The 22,731-nt window shown below is 48.3% G+C and overlaps 2 protein-coding genes across 2 annotated transcripts; one reads left to right on the top strand and one right to left on the bottom strand.

The window, feature by feature from the left end:
* Nucleotides 1-2,016: 2,016 nt before the first annotated feature.
* CENPM (centromere protein M) lies at nt 2,017-9,074 on the bottom strand. Its single transcript, XM_057389244.1, has 6 exons — nt 8,955-9,074; nt 8,643-8,722; nt 5,963-6,061; nt 4,850-4,929; nt 3,724-3,815; nt 2,017-3,003 (listed from the first exon to the last, which is right to left on the bottom strand). Exons 1-6 carry the CDS (start codon nt 9,009-9,011, stop codon nt 2,878-2,880), a joined length of 534 nt encoding a protein of 177 aa, XP_057245227.1. The 5' UTR covers nt 9,012-9,074; the 3' UTR covers nt 2,017-2,877.
* An 11,648-nt stretch (nt 9,075-20,722) lies between these two features.
* SMIM45 (small integral membrane protein 45) lies at nt 20,723-21,218 on the top strand. Its single transcript, XM_057386682.1, has one exon. The coding sequence runs from the start codon at nt 20,723-20,725 to the stop codon at nt 20,927-20,929; it is 207 nt and encodes a 68-aa protein (XP_057242665.1). The 3' UTR covers nt 20,930-21,218.
* Nucleotides 21,219-22,731: the final 1,513 nt, after the last annotated feature.

Here is a 22,731-nt window from a genome sequence, read left to right on the forward strand (position 1 = left end):
AAAATGGACTACAACTCATTCAGTTAAAAAAAAAAAAAAAAAAAAGCACTGTGAGACCAAAGATTTACATCAGTGCAACTGGTATGAGCTCTTCTGTACTAATTAAACCACTTTTATACTAATTTTGCTGACATAACTTACAAACAGAAACACATCCACAAACCGAAACAGTCAAACCAGCAATGCCTCACTACAGAGAGGGGGATTTCTCTTTGAAAATCTCCACAGGGATAAGGAACTGAGGCAAGAGAGAAGAGAAAGCAAGTAACTCCAAAATGTTTCTGTTAGTTTAGATTTCAGTCAGCTTGGCAAGCTCTTTCATAATGTTTGAGCACAACAGAACCTGAGTCACTAGCCTCAATTCAGCTTCAGGCCTTCCATGCCTCTGATCCCARTCCCAGTACTACTTGCACAAGACCTTTATCAAACATTAGCCCTGGCTACTCCATCYAGATCAAAGATATCCTCAGTTGTCTTATCTCCTTTGGTAGTAAGGGCAGTGTTATGGCCTGTCTAAACTAATAGCTGACAGCTTTGAGAGGTATTTACATAGTTGAAGATGTAGCTTTAGATGTGTCCCAACTACTTTGGGTTGTAAAACATGATGGACCTGAGACAYAGTGTCATATTCTTAGATATGCTCCACTTCCCCTGCCAGTTCTAGTAAATACTTTCTCCTTAGAGTAAGAAAAATATTGCCCCAAGGTGAAGCAAGATGCTGCTCTTAAGGAACTAGATTTTATTTTGTACCAGCTGAGATTCAGCCACCTGTAGGAAGTAAAAACATCATCTTTCTTCTTTGAAAGTAGTGGAAGGGAAGAAATACCRTATCTGAAACATAACAGTGGAAAAAAACCCTGCTTGAAGGTGCAGGAATGGACAGTAGCACATGTGGGTTACCCCAAAGCATTCTGGGTGGACCAAAAGAAGTTTCATTTTCACTGGTTAAGAAAGCACAGTGAAATTACTCCTGAGGCCAAAAGGATTTTACCCAAGTGCAATAGCTATTAGTCAACTGGAGAGCAACCCAGGAGATGGAAGTCTCCTTGCCTTATAGCAGTTGCAGAGGACATGAAAGAGTGGCTCATTTTATGCCACTTCCCTTCCTTCCCTCCCCCAGACTGCACCTGCACATCGAGAGCAAATCAAAACCAGCCTATTCTAAACCATGGTCTCTGTTATTTTGAGGGACCCAATGTGAGAGCAAGGCTGAGACAGCATAACCAACACAGAAGCTTATTTCTCAGCATGATTGCCCCTCTCTGGAGGCCATCCTGGTTAGTACCTTCAGGATCACAAAGCTAGTTGAAAGTAGGGCATGCCCATTAAGCTTCCAGTCCTTCTTACAACAGTTTGCACATGTCTTTCTCCTTTGGGTTTTAGCCAGAGTCCAGCCCTTTTGGGCATCATAACACAGCTGAATAGTTTAGCTCCTTTTGTTTCAGCTGACAAACACCCTAGCCCTCCCCCATCACCAACAATAAAACTGGATCTGGGATTTGTGTGTCCTCTGAGCAAGGATACAGGCTTTGTGCCTTGCTGAGCTGTCTTTGCAAGGACTGCCAACACTCACAGCTGATTAAGCCTGCAGTGCTGCTTTCTGCTTTTCCTGCTCACAGACAGATGTCAGAAACAAGCTAACCGAAACAGTGCACACAGCTAGAGCTCTGCACCTAGGAACATTAAAGCAGACTATTAGGGGATTAAATAAGCTAAACCAAAAGGRAGCTTAACACATTCTGTCTAGGCTTCATTTCTACCTGCTACACAATTCTGGGTAAGAAACATCCCAGCGTKTCAAAAAGCATTGTATTCTGGCAGGTGGCTCAACTCAATGTACAGAAAGGGCTGGATTTGAAAAGCTTTTGCCACCACCACGTGGTTGAAGCCACGAGTGCAGCACAACTAACTGCGAGTTSGAGCTGCCAGCAAGGACCACCTGCCAGGGCAAACTGGGGTGAGCATTCACAGATTTTTAGATCCTGTGCCATGTACCTAATAAAGAGCACACAACTATTAAATATTATTTATTTTATTAAATTAGAACCCTCAAATCCTAGTGACTTGCAGTAAGCATAAGGAACAACTGACTGCTGATAAGAACCTGTTAGTAGAGGGATTATACACAGCATATGCAAAACCTGCAGAGACAATCTGTTTTCTGTGTGCTGCTGGGGTCCGGTCTGCTGCGTTCCACCTCTAGTCAGCTCCAGACTGGGTTACTGGGGCTGTCTTGGGCTTAGCAGGTGGAGTCTTTTTCTTCAAAGATCTAAAAGAAAGCTTAAATGCTAGATTGATTATCTTCTTTAGTCTCTTCCTTCCCAGTTAGGTATCAGGCATGGAAATACTGAGTCCTTTGCAGGGCAGATGCTCACACAGCTGGATCATTAACTGCCAAGTGCAGTCTATGTAGAAGTCGCAAGCCAGCCTTCCTTCACCATTCTTCTCTTGGTGGACAGACAAAACCTGGCAGCAAGGCTTCACATTAGTCTAAGGTGCTGCATTTTAGCTGAAAGAAAGCAGGAGCCTGCTGCCTCTTCTCTGGTACTTCAGAGAGAGTGGCCTGTTCTTCTAATGCTCTCAGAAAAACAAGTAGCTCCTGGCCACAGGCCAAGGGGAAAAAACTCAAATTTGATCATGAAATGGGATTCAGATGTAATAATGRATAGGAATCCCAAACTGCCCTCTCCGTAGCACCTTTTATCCACTGAATAGGAATCAAACTTTTCTTGAGAGATRAACAACTGGGAATAGTTCTGGATGAGTGATGCAAAAAAGTCGTGCAAAAAGCTTCCCAATGTGATTCCAACTGCTGCAGTTTGAATGCCTGAAGTGAAAAAAAACTGATAGATGTGGCTGAATTATCACAATAAGAAGCTAATAATCATAAGAGTTCCTCATCAGTGAGACAAAGGACAAGGCAGAAACTCCTGGTATGTGACCAGCACAGATCTGTAACATTCGGAGAAGTCGTTGAGCAGTGGCCACTCGTACCCCTTCCAGCTGGAAACAAAATGAAAAAATTACTTAATCAATAGGAAAGAAGAAAAGCAATGCTAAGCTTTGATAAAAGAACCAGAGCAGGCCTCAAGAGGCTAGTTACAGARAATCCCCAACAGACCCCTTTACTTCCCTAACATTAAGGAAGGTACAGTGTTGCCAGCTGGAAGCCCTGAAGGGCTTGCCAAAGGCATGGATTCTACSTGCTGGTAGAGAACAGTCTCTGAGGATGCAGTGACGAGTACATAGAAAAGTGAAGTGTGCTACTGCTGAATGCCAAACTCTCCCTTCAGGTTTTGAGGCCAAGCAGGTAATTGAAAAGAGTGGCATATCTGGTGGCAAAATGGTCTGTGAAGCCACAAAGTTTGGCTGACATGAAACATTACATAGGCAAGGGAGTCACATGGCAAATAACAGCTCAGGGGCTCCCAGGAAGAGAAAATGCAGTAAGGAACAAGRCTTTGCATATCAGAGATGGTTTTTGTTAGCTTAGGCTCGGCTTCATGAGATTTTGAAGTAGCACAGGAAGAAGCAGGTTACTACAAGACTCATTTCAAGGACAGCCAGACTCCTGTACCTCTGCTGCTCTTGTAGACAGAGTTTCGTCTCAGACATTTAGGAAAGATAGTAGCATATTTATTTATTGTTAATGTCATGATGTTTCTAAGCATCACAGAGCAGTGGAATTCAGAAATCCCTTGAGATGTCAAATAAGCACCTTACCTCCAGCTCACAGAATAGCACAGGACTGTTGTAGGTTTCGCCTAATTTACAGATAACGTTCGTGTCAACGCTGCAAGAATTCAATCTGCCAACTAAAAAAAAGTTTTCCCACATTACAAGCCCCACAATCAGCAATCAGTGAGGAAAAGTATCAGGAAATTCCACATCCACAAAACAACCCAGAGCTAATTTTGAGAGCATAATAGAAGATAAGGTAACAGTGAGCAGCGCAAACAGAATGGTACAAGATTTTTAATAGAATTAGCACAGAAGTCTTTCATAATACTAACAGCAGGAACAGTATTACCACATTACTCTTCATGTAACATTAACATTCTGCATAAGGGATCAGCACAACATCAGCAGGGGCAGTCTTCCACTCACTTACCAGAAATCCTCCTGGCTCAAAACAGTGGTCTGGTCTCCAAGGAATTCACTTCATTGGGAGAACCATAGCACAAGACAATGCTAAAACACGTTCTCTACCCCAGAATTCGGCCTCCTGACCCCCAAACTCCAGGGACACAGCACCTGTGTTCCAACACTAAGCGCTACAGTCTGGCCCCTCCAGTTCCTCAGAGCTGAAGCAGGGAGGGTACGCAGGAAGGCACTGGGAGACAGCAGGATTAGAGGCATAACAGGGCCAGACAGTACACAGCAGGGATACCAGTCTTGTATTAAAACTACACTTCATAGTTTTGTAGCTCATCCATTTAGATTCACTTTATTACCACAGTGTCATATGCTTCTCACTGCTCATTAAAGTTATCATTAAGAGAGGTCTGCAAGAGAAGATAGAACAGACTTCTACAGTGCCACACACACACACACACACACACACACACACAATCAATAATACAAATCATATTCAGAGATTAGGGACAGAAAAGAGAGGTCTGACTGGCAAAACCAAAAGAGGAGAGAGCAAGTGAGCATGAGAGAAAAGAATCATGTTTTACCTAAAAGAAAACAATAAAAGGCAGAGTAGTTCAGAAATATTTTAAACAAAGTTTCAACACAGCCATTGGTTTCCTTTAGTTTATTTCAAGTTAAGTCAGTGCCCTGTTTTGAGAAAACCAACGGAGAGCTGTGTTGTGTGGAAAGGAGAAAGAGATGCCATACGTACCTCCAGTGACAAGAAAGCATACTTTCCCCAGGAAGAAGCTGGCATCCACATAAGCTAGGGAAGTTTCGACATTCTTCAAGCTGTCAGAAAAGTACAGACAATCWAGTTGGACAGGGAGGTTAAACCAGTGCAGCATAAGGACAACAGGAATAATTTTCAGAAGCATAATTAGAAAACCAATGATGTTAACATCTGCTGATTTGTGAGCTCGCAGAGTTCTGCTTTATGCTAAAAGCATGACATCAGAGACCTCCGTAATACCCACAGCTGTTTAATAACCCATAACATATCCTTTCTACTCAAGACTCAACAGTTAGAGTTAGTTTGAACAGTGTCCTCCATGATTTACAGACACTAAGCATCTGAATTCATTAATACCCAATGAAACTTCAGTACCACTTCGGCTCTTTCAGGAAGCGCTTGCCCACACATTTCTGCAGCACCATCTGTGCTGTAAGTATGCAGCTGGGCCTGTCATTTTTGGTAAATGAGAGCCCAGGATCATCAGTCACAAGTTAAGTAAGCAATAAAATGCTGACTTCTGTGCCTTAGCAAGTCTTTACTTGGGGCCTGGGGAAACAAGTATCATTTCTACAAAGGCAAGCACAAGATGATAGAAAAGGGATCAATCCCTGCAGACCTTTCTCTTTTGCCTAGAGACATCCATAGTGCTGATCCCACTTGACCAGGAGTATCAGTGAACTGAGGACAGAGACAGAACAACTTGCTGGTTATAAGGCAGTGCTGCCCAGCACACATCAGCCTCCTACATATTACAGAACTTCACAGCACCACCAGCACTTCCATCTACAGACAGCATCTTCTCAAAGTTCAGTTCATATCATCACATATCTGGATCCAGAAATAAATTCTGTCTTCTCTGATATGGCAACTTAGTGCACAACAGGCATGTTATTGGACAGAGCAGTTCAGTCCTAATCCACTGCTGGAGGCCAGAAAGATACTGTATATATTACTGAGTTCTTCCATCACAGCAAGCCTTGGGTTTCAAACCCACTATTCAGCAATTCCAACACAGTAAAAATGTAGATACAGCCATCAAACCAAGAAAGAATATCAGTCCCCTCTCTCATATTTTTGCCCTTCTTTTACCTGTATTTGCTCTTGATGTCAATCATAAACACAATCAGATCTATCCTGGGTCGAAGATGATCCCTTTCTGATGGTAAGGGGAGGGATGTAGCAAGGTGWCTGAAAGATAAGAAATTTGCCAGTTTAACCAAATAGCTTGGAAAGACAGTATCCATAATCACATAACCATTGCAGTTCACCATGAAGCAAGTTACCAGGAAGCCTGCTAATTACTAAATACGTGGGCATTGAAGAGACAGTGGTTGTTTAAGTGGTASTCTCATATCTCAGGCCCACTCATAGTTGCTGACAGCCACAATGGTAATTGCTAGACAAGGCTGGTTATAATGGAACGCTTATTAGAGCATAACAAGACTCACAGAAACATTTTCTCCGTGAAGRTCTGTATGGCAAGTAATTTCATTTAATTGTTACAAAAGTCCTTTCTAACAAAGTGAACCCCAATGCTTTACTGGAATATTTTGCTGCCAAGTTTCAGTTAAAATGCATCAGTGCTTTTCTGTCACATTCCAGAAATACTGCTCATATGCTCACACCGGAGAGGTAACCTTTCCAGGTACAGAAAAGCCTTAAACAACAAATTTGTCATTAATACAGCTTTACAGATGAAGTTATAACTCAAAAAGAGCTTCTATTATATYGTTACCTCCCTTTTTAACCCATTCACTATATCAGGAGCTACTAGATTAGTTTAGGTGTCCTTCTGCATGGTACCAGCACTGCTAATAGAGCTGTTGGAAGAAATACGGGGTAGGGACTTTTTGCATCTCTTCCCACTAAGAAAGCTAAACAACCACAACTAACAACAAAAAAACCAAACAACCAAACCAACCAACCAACCAAAAAGCCAACAAAAAAAGGGTTTCAGCAGTACATAACTGGACCTTTCACAGGGAAGAACATTGTAAGCACGACGTTTTTGGAAGATCACCTTAAAGATAAATTGGACWAACAAAACTCGCAGAAGTTTGGTCACTCTCACAGTCCACTTCCTCTCTGGAAGCCAAGGGAGTAATACTGATTCTGATCTTGGGGAATATTACTTCTAGCAATTCAGTCTTCAGGATTTTACAGTTTTCTTCAGCAGCCACAGACCATGGTGCAGACCATGATACACAGACTTTTCTATTAATCCTATGTAGTTTGTAGTTTTGTTTGCTAGTTGCCAAATAAAGGTGTTTTGTTTCTTACATCTAAGAAAGGCACAATTTAACAAAAATATTCTGAAACTAATACAAGAAATGAGAAAAGTAAGCTTGAAAGAAACACTGCAACACAAACAAGCTTATTAATTTAAGGTGAAATTTAGGGAGGCACTTTGATGAAAGTATCAGAGCTCATTGTCTGGGGGGAAGAAAAAAGCGACCCAAAAAAGCACTGCATTATTTGGAATTCTGCTATATTTAAACCAATGTGACTAAATGATGTCAGCAGCCTCCAGATATGCGCTGCAGAAGTCTCCCCCCCACAGCAGTAAGAGACACAAAAAACCCAAGCCCTGTAATTCCTCACCCAACAACTGTACCTGACAGTAAACCTGCCAGACAATTTCTTTGTAGTGTGTATAATCCCAAAGTAAAAGAGTGGGAGGAAAAAAACCCACTGCCATGGACTTTGCTTTCCTAACAAAATTAACACAGGCATGTATCTTGCTCTGTAGCACGAGCACATGATTTTGTGCCTTTGGGCAGTTACCCAGCTATAGTACCAGCAGCCATCTCGTTATGGCACTCCAYAGCTTAGCAGAGGCTGCAGGTTTCACATAGAAAATGGGGTAATTCATTTATTATTAGTTAGCACAAACATCCAAGATGCYATAATCAGAGCAGTACAGTCACTCTAATTAGGCAGCAGAACATTAGCTTGGGTTGCTTTAACTGCATAGCCAKGGATTACAGCAGTGAAGTAACATAAACACCTTCTGAAGAGCTGACTAAACTCATTTAGTCTTGGGAAGAGARCTGTCAAGGACATTTTATTGTAAAAAGTTAGTTAATCAAGCTTTTAAGACAGGACAYGTCATGCAGCTAAAGCTGAAATTCCAAGTGCATCTTAATAGCTTGAGGAAGAAAAGCACGTGGGTGCATGCAAACCAGAAAACAGCTACAAAAAGCTTCAAAAATAGTGGACATCTTTCAGAAACACTTGTTTGGTTGCAAGTATTTCCAAGTATTGCACTTGTCCCATTTTATCCCAGGATGTTTAATTTCTGTATACACCTGTCTCTCACGTGGGGGAAAAGATAGGTTTCTCTTAAACCTTTCCAATTCAGTGATCGAACATCTGTGCAAAGTCCAAAAGGCAATGGCATGTGCATGATGAACACGAACTTGGGTAATGCTTCTTTCCCCTCCACCGTATCCAAGCATGCTTAAACTGCCTGCTCCGAGGACAGAGCAGTTTGGGTTTTGCAAATGCAGTCACATCTGGGCAGTGGTGCTCTCTAGCGTTCACAAGAGCGAAGTCTCTCTCTGAATCGAGTATCCTACAGTTCCAACTCCCCCTACGAGGACTGAACCTGCATTTTTAACTAATTTCGGTGCTTCAGGAATCTGAAGTAGAAGCTTTCCGTGAATTTGAGTCACAGCTGCTGTTCTGGTTTGCGCCTGTTGAACCAGGTGACAGCGGCCCGGTACGGGTCCGGGACCGCAGGCGGCGCATCCCGCATCCCACCACTCACATGCTGATGTTGAAGTCCTTCTTGTCCTGGAGGATCGCCTCTGCCAACTTCTGCTGGAGCCCCTCGTCCGTGCCCACGATCTGCGGGCAGAGGCGGGAGCGCGGTCAGCCCAGYCCTACATTTGCATATCGCAGCCAGACAGCCAATCCCCGCACGGGGCGGGGCCGGCGCGCAGAGGCAAGGCCCGCCGTGGCCGAGGGGAAGGGACAGGCAGGCCCCACAGCGGGGCCGGGGCCAGGGAAAGGGAAAAGGAAAAGGAAGGAGAAGGGACGGCGGGGCCAGGCTGTGGAGCTGCGCCACTGCCGCACTTACCAGGAGGGCTGCAGTGTTGAGGGTCGGGAGCTTGTCGTAGGGCCGCAGCACCGCCATCCCTGCGAGAGACGGCAGCAGCCGCCCGCCGGAATTCAAACGGCCGCTGCGCTCCGCCTTGCGCCCGACGTCGGGGGCGGGGCCTGGGGGCGGGGCGGGGCGCGCGCTGCTCGTGGCGGCCGGCAGGGGGCGCTGCGGGGCTGGCGGTCATCGCTTCACGGCTCTCCCAGGGACCCTCAGAGATCGTCGCGTCCCGCTCCTGGCCCTGCACAGAGGTTCCACCACGTGCCCCAGGGGTCCCAGGAGTCACACCATGTGTCTGAGAGCGTCGTCCTGTTCCAACCATCTTCTGGGTGAAGAACCTTTCTGTGATATCCAACMTAAACCTCCCCTGGCACAACTTCAGGCCATTGCCATGGGTCCCATCGCTGGTTGCCAGGGAGATCAGTGCCTGCCCCTCCATCTTCCCTCACGAGGAACTTGTGGACTGCGGTGATGCAGAGGCACAGAGTGGGGCCCCTCTGAGTGCTCAGGTACCACATGGCGTGACTGACCACCATGGACAGCCAGTCATGGTAAAACCCTGATGTCCCAGGGGTCAGCTGTGCTTGAGGCAATTTGAAGGGGCACTGAGGGGAGGACACTGGGCTTCTGAGAAGTAAAGCCGTTATTTCCAGGGCTGTGCTGCCACCTGGCCCTTGCCATGAGCTGTTGGCTATTCATTTACTCAAGGCTGAACAATAGCAAAGGTTCCAGTAAATGTCCACTGCCTCCTTACATCGCATTTATAATGTCAACTAATACACAGAATCAGAATCACTATATTGAAAAGACCTCTAAGATCGAGTCCATTAACGCAACACTACCATGTTCAAAACAAAACCATGTCCCCATGTGCCACATCTACACCTTTTCAAACACTTCAGAGATGGTGACTCCAACATGCACTTGGGCAGCCTGTTCCACTCCCTGACCACCCTTTCAGTGTGTGAGTGTTTCCTCATATCCACTGTAAACTGCCCCAGGAGCAACTTGAGGCTTTCCTCTCATCCTACTGCTTGTTACCTGGGAATAGAGACTAATCCCCACCTGACTGCAGTCTCCTTTCAGGTTGTTGTAGAGAGCAATAAGGTCTCCCCTGARCCTCATTTTCTCCAGGCTAAACAACTCCAGCTTCCTCAGCTGCTCCTCATAACACTTGTGCTCCAGACACTTTACCAGTTTCTTCTYTGCCTTTCTCTGAACATGCTGCAGTACTCCAACGTCTTTCTTGGAGTGAGGGCCCCAAAACTAAATACAGGATTTGAGGTCTGGCCTCACCAATGTCAAGAATGAGGGAAAAATGTTAACATAGTTAATTACACTTTTGTCCTATAAAGACTGCTTGATAACATAGCTAGAGAAGGGAATTTCCATAACACTGTGTGGCAGTAGCAACTGGCTTTGCACACTGAATTATTCTGTGCGAGGTTTTGCGGCAGCTCCAGCAGCCTCGACCTCCATCATGCTCCTATCTGGGTGCCGTCCCCCTCACCCCACTAGCTGGTCAGCCTCTGCCCAGCCCAGTGCTCCCCTGCCCATGACAGMGGCAGGAAGGAGCCTAAGGAGAAGCACTGCAGTTATAAAGGTAGGCTGTTTTTCTCATTCTGAGATCAGAGCWGGAGGATGATGTGCAGTGACGTGAAACTTTCAGAGGGCCCACTGTGCATTGGTGGGCTGTGGTCCACCTTGCTGCATCTCCTCATCTTTGCCTCAGCCCTGAGCTTGGCTCCAGCTTGCTGCGGAAGAGGATCCAGGACCCCCAGAGCTGGCTTTCCCGGTCATTTGAACCAAGGGCATCTCCAAATGGCAGGAAATRTGCCATGGGAGAATGAAGACCCATCTGCCCCTCTGCTGCAAGCTGGAGAGGGGAGGCAAAGAGGAGAGAGACGTGGTTAATGAAAGCTGACATCACATGGCTGCCGTGGCTTTTTTGATCTTGACAAAGGCAGACGGTTTTCCTCCTTGCCAGCATGACACAAATTACAGGTGAAGCAGAAGAGATCATAGGATATTTCTGGCTGTTTTTTAGTTTGGTGGGGGGAAGGGAGGATGAATTCAGGGCAGACGTCCTAAAGATGGGAGGCAAGCAGATGCAATAAATAACAAGTAAGAGCTAGCTCCCAGGCTGAGGAGACGCAGAGAGCAAATAAAACAATGCTCCTTTTGGGCTGCTGAGGGTGTGGAATATGTTAAAAGCTCTGGCACTCACCTAAAAAGTGTTGGTCCTCTTTCTTCCCCCTGTTGCCTGTTTTCTGGCCCCACAGAAGGACCTGGATGGCTTAAGTGTCTGGTCAGGGACATGCTTGCTGTCCCCTGTTGCTGCAGGCTTCCTTCTTCTCACCACACTGGTATCTGCTGACATTCAGTGGATCCAGATGAGCTACCTATCACTCATCCCAGTTATTATTCCTTGTCCCCAACAGGTTTTTTGGTTGGCCTTTGGCAGACTTACCTCTCCAGAGCTGACCCCTACCTTCCCATGTGGACACAGAGATTCCCCCTGCTTCTTSCTCTGTGTACATCTTCACCACACCCTTTTGCCTGGGGGACGCCTTCCTCTCAGTCCATTGCTAACGAAGGACCCTTGCATGCACCGACCACCTGGGGTGACTTGGAGCAGGGCAGTGATAGTGGTGATGGTCCCTGCCTGGAAAGTCCAGGCTTTGGCAGAGCCAGTCTCCTCCTTGGATGCAAAGCCATTGCCTAACAGCTGGTACAGTGAGTCTTGCCGGACAGATTCACTTTGCTTTCCTCCGTCTTTGAAATGCGGCCAGGGATGCTCCACCGGGGGGCGGGGGGGAGGGATGCTATCCCGTCCCGCTTGAAAAGAGGGAGTCGGGGAGGATTCTTGTAACAGATTTCTTGGACAAAAAATAAAGCGCAAACACGGCAATATTATATCTGAGAACTGTTTATTGATAAGGGTAAATGTTCCTACCACTTCCTACCAAGGGGGGATAGAAAAGGGAACAAACAGGGAAAAAGAGAAACGGAGAGMCAGAATAGCAGACAGATTGTTACCGCTGTACYCCGGGCGCCCAGTGGACGTCAGCTCGGCAGAAGGAGCGTGTGTGCTGCGAACCGCGAGGAGCCTGCGCGGCTCCCGAGGCGGCTGGGCGCGATTTCCAAACAGCAGCGGCTGCGTGTCCCTCCCGTCGGCGGAGAACACGGTGCCGTGGCTACGGACACACTGTGGGATCGCTGCGGCTGCTGTGGGCAGGCTGGGGCTGCGGGCTCTGCCGGACACACGGCTGAGGGCAGGCTGGGGCTGAGAGCACTGCTGGACACACGGCTGTGGGCAGGCTGGGGCTGCGGACACTGCCGGACACACGGCTGTGGGCAGGCTGGGGCTGCGGGCACTGCCGGACACACGGCTGAGGGCAGGCTGGGGCTGCGGACACTGCCGGACACACGGCTGGAGCTGCGGGCTGCTGCGGGACCCACGACAGCGGCTGCTGCAGGCGGAGGCTCCGTCGAGGAGACAGCAAACACGAGGTTGTCGCAGTGTCGAGCTGCCTCGGGGAAGCGGCAAAACAGAGCACCCGGGCAGGACAGGTGCGGAAAGGGAAGGCAGGACCACAGGAACGAAAGGAAACAAAAGGGAAGCTGGCAGGGAAGACAGCCAAAGTGACCCTTGAGACGACCCCCTGCTCCCTCCAAGAGCCCCAAAGGAAAATGGCCCCSGTTGTGTCGCAGTTCGCTGCTTTTATATGCCTCGCCCCCTCCCACAGCGTGATTTCCCGCGCGTTTTCGCCGCGCTGTTTTCCCGCCCATCCGGGCATCTGCCCCCACAGCAAGGTGGGCAGAGCCTTGCAGAGCAGCAGGGGAAGTTGTCTGTCGCATGACCGGCTGCCAGGCAAAACTTCCGGAGGGACAGAGCTCCCAGCACAACACATGCTGAAGCATAAATAAAAATCAGATTGGTCTCTGTCAGATGCAAAGCCTGCAGAGCAAGATCAACCCAGTGGGGAATCAGAGGGGAGGAGTAATCATCTTGCACCTTTGTTGGCTATTTACCCTTGGGCCAAGGGGTATGAAAGAGATCTAATGTCAAAGGGTAGCATTTGAAAATTGTTTATCATGGTAGAGGATGGGGCAAGGAAGCAGAGACTCCGGCTGGCAATTTGCCTGCAGCTCTTGACTAGTTCTGTAGCTCGGTAAGGAGAAAAGGGTAGAGGGATGAGACATGGTGGGTGTTGGAGTCTGGGATGTATTTTACATATCCCTGTGTGACTGTGTCAGGTTGTTTCACCTATTGCTGCCCCATTTCAGTTTGCAAAATGGGAGTAATGAGTTGATCTCTGCTTCTGAATGGCRCAGGAGAGCTGAGACGGGTGTCAGTGCACTGACCCACAGTACAGGCAGAAGGGACAAGAGCAGGTCACGATATGGGAGAGCTCTTGATTTTACTCTGTGGGCCATTGTACATTGCTCTGGTAGCACAAATCATTCTAAAAATGGATAGAAATGTATTACAGCCAATGTGAAGATACTTTGATGCTACCAACAAACAAAATTAACAGCAAGACTTGGCCTGGACATCACCTGTGCTCGCTTGGAATGCGGCAGCTGCTCCTGCAGCAGGACAGCTCCAGCCAGTACCAAAACTGTTATACAGCACACCTCATCCTCATGTATCCTTGACCAATTTGCTRTATGATTCATCCAGTGGCTGCATCTCAAGCTATTTTCTCTCTGATTTCTCCCTTGGTTCTCCCTGAGCTGCCAGAGGAGTGAAGGATGCAGGCATTGGAGAAGGTCTACAGAGGAGCGCTGATCCCAGCATGGTCCCAGTTGTCTCATCACCTGCTCCCAGACCTCCTGACAGCCCCATTCAGTATGAGTTCTATGAGATGTCACCTGGCYATGCATTACTGGCTCCAGGCTGACCTCTTACAGTCCCTCCCGGAAAACCTCTGAAATACAGACTCGTGTATTTGATTGCATTAGTTCTCTCGCTAATAGACAAAAATTATATCGCATGCAGTAAGTGCGAATTATTAGAGAAATTAATGACATTTTCACATATGCTGCTGGCAGCTTCAGCTTCCTTTGGCAAAGGCTCTTCACAGCTATTTTTAGAACCAAAGTAAGTCAGCTTTTTTCATTCTGCTCTTTAACTCACTATACACATTTCCTTAGCTTTTGATCAACTCAACAAAGCTTCCCTAATGGGTTTCCTTTTTTGAAGCTGCAGTAGCACTTGGAAGGTGGGTTAGTCTGCTTTCCCACCAGAGTATCCCCAACTGATGCCCTGTCATGCATCCAGTGTCCCTTCTGCATCCTGCAGCAGCTCCCTTACCTCCAGCAGCTGAGCAGGGAAGCATTTCTGAGTCTTGCTGAAGTTTTGTACTCTACTGCAGACCTTGGGGAAGGCAAGTTTGATAAACTCCATCTTCTCCCATGCCTCTGCTTATGCTGGGAAGTAATACTGGGAGATTAGTGTTGCCTTAAAGACAGGCATTGACCTGGTTCTGGTCATCTCAGAAGAKGCTGATAAAAGGCTAAACAACACTAAAGAACTTGTTGAGAAAGACTGAAATAACACTTAACCAGGCCTGGGATTAAGCTGAGCTCAATACATTGTTCATGCTGTGACTTATATATATGTTACAGACAAGAAGTATGTGCCCGAGGTTGCCCAACCATCTCCYCTTTTTCCAGCCAGGACTTTTGTCTTTTGTTTTGAGAAGGGTTTCATGATTTGTGCTCTGGCTGCATGGCCCTCTCACATCAAACCTGACCCCACCCTTGCCTTCATCATACAGGTGAATTTGTGGCTGCCCAGCGATATGAAGGGAGTCAGAGGCTTGGTGGGTAGGCAAGTGCCCTGGGATGAATGGCATTGAGGAGCTTCATGTGGGCCACTCAGAGACTTCCTCCAAGCCAGGTGAAGGAGGCTGGAAGGCTCCATGGCACCAGGCAGAATGATATGCACAAGCTTATGCCTTGAAGATCCGAGTGGCACACAGCAGCCTTATCTGAGGTGAAAGCTGAACTGCAGCTGAAGTGTTCCCATGCAGTTCGAGCTGTACTGGCACATCAATGCCTGGAGCTGTCTCACGGCTTCAGCTCTTTTTGGAAACCAAAGGATGTGACAGCACCTGAGAGCCCTGTCACAGGCAGTAAGCAGCTGCGTCAGAGGCACAGGATCTGCAAGYGTGTCCCAACTCCAGCAGCACAAAGCCCCATGTTTATTTCTTGCTGCCTCCAAGGGTGCTCCAGACTCATCTGGGGGAATTTCTGCTTGAAGCAAGTGGGGCTGCAGTGTCGTAACCTTGCCCACTGCTGTGATGGTGGCTAGAGAAAGATGTGATCTCCACTCCTTGCTGTGTCCTCCCAGGGTTTTCATTCACTTAAGGGAAGTGAGACAGAGGAGAAAATGACCTCGTTAGTCAAAACTATTGCTGTTCTGGGATTTTGGCTGCATGAGCAGTATGCTGGAATTAAGCCCAAGCTTCAACCTGGGGACAGGTTGAAGACTGGCAAACACACACTGGCTCTGGTGTGCCCCTGAGGTGACCTAGAACAGAGTTGGGACAGTTGGCTAGGAACAATGGGAGACTCTTAGGTGTTTTGGCTTGATGATGCCTGGCTCATCAGGTTCTATTGAGTGCCTGCAGCTTCACCACTGACSAGTCATTTAGAGAAATGAATAGTGTTCTACCTTGTGCCAGCAATCACTGATCTCCCTCTCATTTTCTTTGCACACCTGGAAAAGGGTTTCCCTTCTACCCTCTCAAATGGACTGTGTCTTTGTTCTTATGGTTTGCTCTGGAAACACAATAAACAGTATCCCTCCAGAGTGATTTTTTTTTTTTTAAATTAATTTCTCCAGACAGCAAGTTTCCCCCTCAGTATGGTTAAAACTGTGGGGCTTGTGTTTTCCTCTCCCTGCAGTGGGATTAGTGAAGCAGTTGCTGTGCTGATGGTCAAAGTGGCTGAACTGCACTGAGGTTAAAACTAAGGCACAATTGCAGGCTCCACTCTGGCAGTCTTCGGTAGTGCCCACTTACTGGGGCAAACCAAGATGCAGTTAGCTAAACCTAATGGAGGTGATCCTCCATGCAGGTATCTTGCAAGGTATGGAGGGCTTGCAAGGCCTATACTAAGCTATTATGAAGTTACATCTAAGCTACTATGAAGTTACATCAAGAAGAAGTGAGGCTTAGAAGGACAAAAGGARTATGAAGAGGAAATCACAGAGCACACCAGCCAGCTCCCATGTCTGCAGCACAGCCCTGTCTCTGTACTGATGGATGAAACCCTGGCACAGACAGGCGACAGATCCTTAGGGTACATTACCTTGGAGCTGGCAAGCATACATCAGCTCTGTCACCATGCACGGGTTGGCGTGGAGAGAGGATGAACCATTTCTGCCGGCAACACAACCTACTGGGAAGACAAACCTTAAATCTCACAGCTCTTGGAGTGTTGCAGGCACAAATTGGGGGTTCTGACATTCTGGCAGATACTATTAATCCTGCAAACCTTTACAATAACCCGCTGAGGTGCATCTGCAGGTCTGTAAGTGTCAAAAACAAAGTATGTAGGRCTGGAGAGCAGAGGAAGAAGAGCAGTCAGTTCTTGGGGCTGGAGCCAGTTGTTTGATTGATTTTGCTGAAATTTGTGTTAAATGATTTCTGGGTCATGGTAAAAATTTCCCTCTGTAAAAAAAAGCACATTAAAAAGCCAGTATCAAAAAACTAAACGGGTTTGCTTGTTCCTATTTCTGTACTGCTGAAAATGTTTTAATAAAACCTTTCTTGTTAGCAGCAGCTATGACAGAATCAGGTATGGATTCAGGAAACAAGGTATTTCACTGCAAGCAAAAATAGTACTTCAGTCAGCAATGTTTTTCTGTTTCCCAATGTAAGATATTTTGGTCAAAGTGTTGATTTTTAAATTTTATGCAAAAGCCCTAAAGGGAGTGCTAACCCCCTTGTCCCTTCCACCCCTCTCTCTCTGCCTCCAACCCACTGATGAAAAACAAGCAGCCCCCASTCCTTGGGCTGGACACACCGGTAAATCTGTGGAGCCTTAATATTCTGTCCATCTTCATCAGCTCGAGCTCACACACGTCTGCCCAAGCATTTCTCCTCCGGGGCTGCAGCCGGGCTGCGGATAATGCGGGAGGAGGGAGAGCATCCCGCGGCCACCTCCCCCGTGGCTCTGACCCGGGTACCATGTGCGGGTGAGCAGGAGAGGCTCGTTGCCATAGCGACTGCTGCTAAAATGCCCCCCCCTCCCCGCACCGGGATGCAGTTTGTTGCAGACAGTCGTTTTTCGGCGGGGGAAGCCCGGCAGTGGGGTGCCCTGGGGAGGCTGGAGCGGGGCTGACATTGCCGGGGAGGCGGTTGGGGGAAGCCCCCGGGAGTCCCGGTGGGCAATGAGGCCACGCTGCTTGTTGCCTGTCCTTCCCCCGCCCGCCTCGGCTGCTCCCGCCATCCCTCCCTCCTTGCCTTTCTCCCGCCCATCCGCGCCTGTCGCCTCCCGCTGTCGCCCAGATCTCCCGGCGCGGGGTCCCTTCTCCTTGGCGCTGCCTGGCCGGGAAAGGAGCCTGACTCATCCCGGCTGACACCCGGCAGATGCCGGAGAGAGCAATCTCATCCCGTCACCTTGCACCCGTGGAAGAAGGTAGGTGGCAGGTGGCAGGGCAGGTAGCGGGTGCTTGTTGGGGATGAGGTGCATGGCAGTGAGGTCATGTCTGGGTCCCCAGTTATCGGCAGCTCCATGCCCCAAGCTGCAGCCTGCCCCAGGGTGCCCAGTCCTGGGGGATTCTCCTTCGGTTGAGTTGAGCCATGGCTGGTAACACTGCAGCCTGGGTTGTGCTCCCAAAGATGCACACAGGAGGGTTTTCTACCCTAAGTCTCCGGTGTTCGGGCATGCTGCTGACAGCCTCACCCAAACAATTTCTGYCCTGGGGCTCCTGTCACAAGTATACCCGCAGCACCCCAGGGGAGTGAGAGGTGACATGGTGGATCTAGAGGTGACATTGAAGGCATGCAGCTGGAGTGAGGTATAGCATGGGTTTAAAAGGGGTTAGACAGCTTATCTAAATGARACACTCTTTCAGATGAAAGACCAAGGATTCTTTTGTGTGTTGGGCAGACATGGATGTCCCACTGCAAAATCAGGTGCTGAAGATCAACTGGTCCAGCAAGGTTAAGGCACATTTTAGATCTGCAGAACTGCTCCAGAAAGCGAACATCTTTAAATGAAACTCCTTCTTTTCAGTGTTTGCAGCCAAAATCTGCTCACCCACCTGACAAAAGCAAGTTGCTTCTCCAGGCCAGCCCTGCAGAGACTGGGAGGGAGAGGCTCTGACACCTCACTCAACCTGGCCATAATGAGGACCCTTCCTTAAGGGGGCAGGGACTGGTGAGCAGCGTGGGGACAGCAYGAGGTTAGGCCTGCATAGCAAGTAGACCAAAGAATAGGTTGCTGGCAAGGARCTGGGAAATGCTGGCTCTGCTAGTGATGCAGGAAGGATGAACTGGGAAGTGTGTGCTTTTTGTTGCAGTGCTTTTTTGGATGGCAGCTTCACTYGCACATTTGGAAAATGGATAATCAGGGAAGGGAATGAGGTTATTGGCTTTCCTCCCATCAGCCCAGGAGGTCCAAACTGAACTCACCTTCAGAGTGTCTCTAACCCTGCCCATTGCTGTTGCCAGCCAAGGACAGATATCAGCTGCTGAGACACCTCTGGAAAAGGGCTTTGCAGGAGCTTGAGCTCCCCAGTCTGTCTGCAGCAGCAGCTGCGGGGTGCAGGAGGTGCAGAGCATGTAGGAAAGCTGTGCTGAGGGGCTTCTGATCCAGAGTTCGGACCCAACTCCTATTGCAGAAGGGGTTCATGCCTAATTCCTTACATGGTCCCTTGAGGTAAGTTAAGGGAAGCCCCACGCTGCTCACCAGTCCCTGCTCCACACAACACCTCTGTGATGTTGTACCAAGCTATGGTGGGAGCTTTCCTCAGCAGTTACCCACCTGAGGAAGGCACAGGCAGCTATGAAGAGGCAGGAGCAGTGCCCAGATCAGATCCATGCCAATAAGTGTGAGGAAATCAGGCATTTTCTGCAGTTTCTTGCTTATGATAATAATAATTGCAGCTTGTTTCAGATCTTACCCTGTGACAAAAAAAAACCCTGCTGCTACAGGCCCTCCTGGGACAAGAGGTATCCAGGGGATAAATGCTGCTGTGTCCTGGGACAAGAGGTATCCAGGGGATAAATGCTGCTGTGCACATTGAAAACAACTGATGGCTGCAGTATTAAAAAAAAAAAAAAAAAGAAAAAAGCCCAGTCTCTGATATGGAAAAAGACATCAGCCTTATAGACCAGGAGCAGAGAAGAGGATGGAAATGCTCAGAGCTCTCCCTAGCCTACTCTTAACCACCCCCACACAAGGGCTTTGGGGATACATRGTTATTGCAGAGGGATGAATTGGAAGATGGTCAGAGGTGACAGCTTTCTTTGATGTCAGTGCAGCTSTCCCCTAGTTCTGTCCCCACTGAAGTCAAGGGGCATTCTGTCACTCCCACTGAGGGGTGAGGGTTATGGAAGACCCTGTTTCAGAACAGCCTTTTGTGTCTGATTCTGGCATCACTGTGCTTTTCCAAGCCTGAGGGTGGCAAGTTTAATCCACCAAAGCCTATAACAAGTGGCACATTCACAGTGCAAAACCCAGAAGACCTGGTGCCTGGGGAAGTCATAGCTGTGCTTTTTGTGGGAGATGCTTTTTGATCATCTTTTCTGTCCCTGGATGGTCCACACCTTGGCTGGAAAAGCAAGCAGCAGAAAGACGAACAAGTTGGGCTTTTTGAATTGCCATCTGGGTTGCTCTCTCCCTCCCAAATGATGGGGTAAGAGATGGGCTCAAATGTGATGCTGTTACAGATTTAAATGGCCCTAAGTCAGAGTGCATGCCCTAAGCATGGCATCAGCAGGGCCAAAATGGTGGGGAGAGAGTGTGCCAGGGCACCCGTAAGTTGTGGGACTGGGACCCTGTTTGACCACCCCTYCAAAAATCTTCAGCCCTGACATCTGGACAAGGAGATGTTTGCTCCTTCCTGCTCTCCCATTTTTAGTGCTGGGCCAGCAGCAATCATGCAGTGTGGTGTTGTTTTGTGCTCCCCAGGGTAACGCTGTTCGGGACTCACCTTGCACCCGGCTGGCCAGGAGCTCTTGGCAAGGCAGATTGGCTGYTCCTGGTGAGTGTCCCCCATTGCACAGTGGCTGATGTGGTGGAGGGATCTCAGCTCTGCTCATAGACTGGTGCTGAACCAAGGTCCCTGAGGCCTGGCAAAGCAGGAGATGAAACAGGGGTGCAGTAAGGGAGGGCTCTGTCCTGAGCCAGACCAGCTCAAGCTGGCTATTCAAAGGGGTCAGGGGTAGTAGTTCTCACCTCAAGCAGGAGGTGAGAGGCAGCTGTACTTACTGCTTACCTTTAATCGCTGGCAGCAGGGCTGGGAGCATGCAGGCTCAATGCCCTCTCTGGGGAGGAAACAGGACTGACATTCTAAGCAGGGGTCCCAGCAATGACCCCAAAGGCACTGACCTCTCCCAGTGGATCAGGTGCCTTCGTGTGCAACCAAGCATGAACCAGATGCAGTGGGGTTGTGAAGAGGGACTGGGCACTGTGAATGAGGCAGATGTCTTGTGATCAGTCTTGGTGGAGGTGTTTTTGGATGYTCCCACTGCATGAGATTTCTCTCCTTTTCTTTGGCAGCCATGCCCCACTTCTTGGATTGGTTTGTGCCTGTGTATCTGATGATCTCCATTCTCATCCTGGTGGGCTTTGGAGCTTGCATTTACTACTTTGAGCCAGGACTCCAGGAAGCCCATAAGTGGCGAACACAGAGGCCAATCATGGAGCGAGACCTTCGGAAGACACTGATGATCCGGGACAACCTGGCCTTTGGGGTGCCTGAGGTCTGACAAGCTGTCCATCACAGCCTGAGGAATCTCTCCTGGGTAGGCAGCAGACCCTCAGCAGGGATGGCAGTCCTGCGCTGGTGCAAGATGGGCTGGTCGTCACTTTGCTCTGTRCTTATCTGAGTCTCGTACTCACTCACCATTCTCCCCTTTTGCTTCTTAGTCAAGATTTGTATGGCTGGGGCTTCCCATGTGCTCACAGCTCTTCAGCCGCCGAGGACTTCTGCTCCTCCCCATGGCTAAGACTGATGAAACACTCACATGAAATATCCCTTGTTAATCACGTGAGTGTGAGCTGACTGGCATCTTGACACAACTTTCAATAGGAAATGTGTCTGCAGGGTACCAGGTTTTGCAAAAGGATACAGAACCTTGTACTCTCATTCCCTAGGTTAAATATAACAGTCTGTTTAAGTCCTTAGTGGTATTTTGGGGGAAATAAAGGGGATTTCAATACAGATTGTTGCTTCAGCTGAGCTCTTCCCAGAATCCACCTTTGGTGCAAGAATGGTGAGCTTGCTGAAGCTCTGTGCAGAGGTACTATGGGCTCAGTGAGCCTCAGAGACTGAATGCCTTTATCTCTACTAAATGCACACTATTTATGTATCTGTTTAGGAGATGGAGAACATCCATCCATCCATCCATTCCAGATGCACCACATTAAAATTAAAGGTCTTTATTAAAGAGGTTTGTCCAAGTCCTGTGTGAAGCTGAGAACATTCTGAAACTCTCCTTGAATGGGTGCTGCCAGACTTACCACGAGCCGTTCCTGATCTGCCTAACCTTCTGCTCCTCTGTCATGGAGGGAGATGTGATAGTCTGTGATGCACTTGGTCAGTTGCCTGCACTCCAGAGCCCAACAGCATGGAAAGGCTCTTCTTCAACTGTCCCAATGAAAGCTGTGAAGCATCCCTGAGCCCTTTTTTTCCCTGCATGTCTCTGGAAAGGAACATTGAGCCTGCCATCTAACAGGGTCTTTTGTACCACCTCTGCTTTTCGGACCCAARTCATATAAGGTGACATGGATCTGGCACAAAATCCCCTGTTCATAGAGTTTCTGCACTGTCTTGGGGCTGATCAGCCACCAAAGTGCTGGATRAAACTGTGACACTGGGGCTTAGGGATATTCACATCTTCTCCCTCCCTGCCAGCCCAGTGAAATACCCAGTGTGTACAGGAACGTTTGAGAGAGCTAGGAGCTTGTGGCAGGAGGTGTCACCTCTCTTCCCACCCCAACATTCACCCTTTGCATGCAAGTAGGTGCAATGGTGCTACCTGTGAGTGTTCTGGATATAGAGGGATCCTCTGTGCCCAACTCCTCCATATCCCAGGTATGTTAGCAGGTGCCACCATCCCATGTGAACATCTGTGCATCCTGTGCCATCACCTGGGCCAGCCAGTAGGTATTGGCAATCCACATCTCCAGCATCCTTCCATTGTTATGGCTCTGTGCTGTAGTCCCCAATRGCTCCTTTCAGCAGGAGTTCCTCAGGCCAGCTGCGAAAGTCTGCCACAGCTCCTGGCTTGTATCACTCAGCCTCACCTGTGAACTTGGAAGGAGGAAGTTTTCTCCTCCATTCCCAAAGAAAGAAGGAGAATTCATTGAGCTGCTGTGAGTGAGTTATGCAGGGAAATGCATTGAGTGGGATTATTCCTGTGCCCAAAGTTTTGCAGGATCAAAGCACAGGTGCAGCCTGAAAGTTGGTCATTCTCTGGGGATGAAAGTTAATTTTTAGCTCTAAGGAATGGATCAGGACATTCTGCAAATATCCTGTGTCTTTCTGGGACATTTCATCCACCAGAAT

Source organism: Malurus melanocephalus, unplaced genomic scaffold, assembly GCF_030028575.1.
Source record: "Malurus melanocephalus ecotype Western Australia unplaced genomic scaffold, MMel_1.1 scaffold_17, whole genome shotgun sequence".
NCBI lineage: Eukaryota > Metazoa > Chordata > Aves > Passeriformes > Maluridae > Malurus > Malurus melanocephalus.